The sequence below is a fragment of the Seriola lalandi genome, unplaced genomic scaffold, assembly GCF_002814215.2.
Source record: "Seriola lalandi dorsalis isolate HSWRI2012SDOR001 ecotype SW California unplaced genomic scaffold, Sedor1 jcf7180002001452, whole genome shotgun sequence".
Classification (NCBI taxonomy): Eukaryota; Metazoa; Chordata; class Actinopteri; order Carangiformes; family Carangidae; genus Seriola; species Seriola lalandi.
The window spans coordinates 1-1777 of record NW_019472111.1 but is presented as its reverse complement, the minus strand read 5'-3'; the positions used below and the strand labels follow the sequence as shown (position 1 = coordinate 1777).

At 44.1% G+C, this 1777-nt stretch overlaps 1 protein-coding gene across 1 annotated transcript; it reads right to left on the bottom strand.

The window, feature by feature from the left end:
• Window positions 1–44: 44 nt before the first annotated feature.
• On the bottom strand, window positions 45–1503 carry LOC111664286 (BRCA2-interacting transcriptional repressor EMSY-like; the record flags this gene model as incomplete). The annotated part of the gene is made up of 4 exons (XM_023418814.2): window positions 45–325; window positions 488–624; window positions 746–919; window positions 1354–1503. Coding segments are annotated over 4 exons (710 nt in total), but the record flags the coding sequence as incomplete, so codon positions are not given.
• Window positions 1504–1777: the final 274 nt, after the last annotated feature.

Sequence of the window (1777 nt, the reverse complement as noted above, 5' to 3'; positions counted from 1 at the left end):
GAATTTGAAAATGGAAAGTTTAAAAAAGTGCCTTTAAAGTTGGATTATACCAGAGCTGTATATTGGTGGAGTAACTCTATAATAAAATAAAACAAATAAAAAGACAAAAGCAGAGGCACATTTGATTAGCTGGTGGAGAGCCGGTCTCTACCTGAGTCTTGCCCTGCTGGCCGTACACGATCTTGGTTGGGATGATCTTGGTGGCGGTGGACTGGGATCCAGAGCTCATGCCTTTGGGCTGGGTTACAATCATCTTGGTGATGGGTCTGGAGGCGGTGATGATCGCTGGTTTGGTCCCCTGAACGGCCTGTAAGCCCTTCTCACCCTGAGGCACAGCAACACACAGTTTAGGTTTAATACAGCACATCAGACTACAAGCAGCAGCATGGGAGAAAAGAAAAGAGATGTACAGGAGATATGGTCAGCGAATGATCACTGATGATTGAAGACCTCAGTGGTAGATACCAAATTGCCGTGTTTGACTGACCCCAGCATTTAAAAGCGTGGTGACCACGTTCTTGCCCGGCAGTCCTTGGATAGTCGCTCCTTTTCCTGTTGTCTTCTGCACCACGATGACATTTGGCTTGGAGGTCATGGGGATGGTCGTGATCTTAGTTGTCGTGCCTGCGGCAGAGGGAAGACGATATTTCATCAAACAATAACTGATCACGACAATCGCTTCTGATTGACGTTGGTGTGATAACAGCCGTCCATGCAGAGCTGTTATAGCATGGTGTCCACTCACCAGACACAATGTTGCTGCTGATGATTTTCCCGCCCAGAGTGGCCAGTGACTTGGGCACAACAGTGATGATGCTGCCGCTGGTGGTCTTCACGTAGGTGGTGCCGCCACTGGAGGCTGATATTCTGGCGCCGATGTTGGGGCCGACAGTGGGTCTTGTATAGGTGGCCTGAGAAGCTGCATACAGAAATACAGAGTTACTATTAAACAGCTAGACCAGGGTACTGTACATCAGTCATTTTTGAGTACTATTCTGCAGAAATAAATTATTTCTATTATTAGATTGTTATTAGTACAGGTGCATCAATGTTTAAGCAGCATTTTATTGTTGTAATTGCTTGAGGCGGAGCTGGTTTTAACTTTATATAGTGTTAAATAGTTCAGTCCAGTGGTTCTCAACTTAGGGGTGGGGCCCCTACAAAGGGTCATGAGATAAATCTGAGGTGTCATGAGGAGAAGAACAGACTCTTTCCCTAATCTTTGCTTTTCTGTGAGATATTGTACAATTTTACCTCTTTGAGTCTGAAACACGCCAAAACGCCAAAATTTCATTCACTGGATTAGATTTGATTTTACAGCGTGTAAACTGCCACGAGTTTCCAATCACCCACCTGTGGGCTGAGTGACCAGTTTGGTGGTCATGATGGCTCCGTTGCTACTGACGACCATGATGGGAGAGGAGCTGCTGCTGGACAGAGCCACTGATGAAGGCTTGGGCAGGATTTTGCTGGGCTGAACCTGCTGAGTGATGATCTTCACTCCTACATGCACACACACACACACACACACACAGGCAATGTGTTTATTCAGTGCAGAGGAACAAACAAACTGTCTCCTCAAGTTATTTCTTCATGTTGTATATGTTTTTAAAAGTGACATTATGAGGTATTTAGTATTTGAACAAAATACATAGAAGTATACAAGTAAACAGTTATTTCATTAGAAGTATCCTAATATGTACATTAGCCGTCGCTTCCTGAGAACTACAATGAAATTTAAAAAGAAAGAAAGAAGAGAGTAGGAAAGATAAAAAAA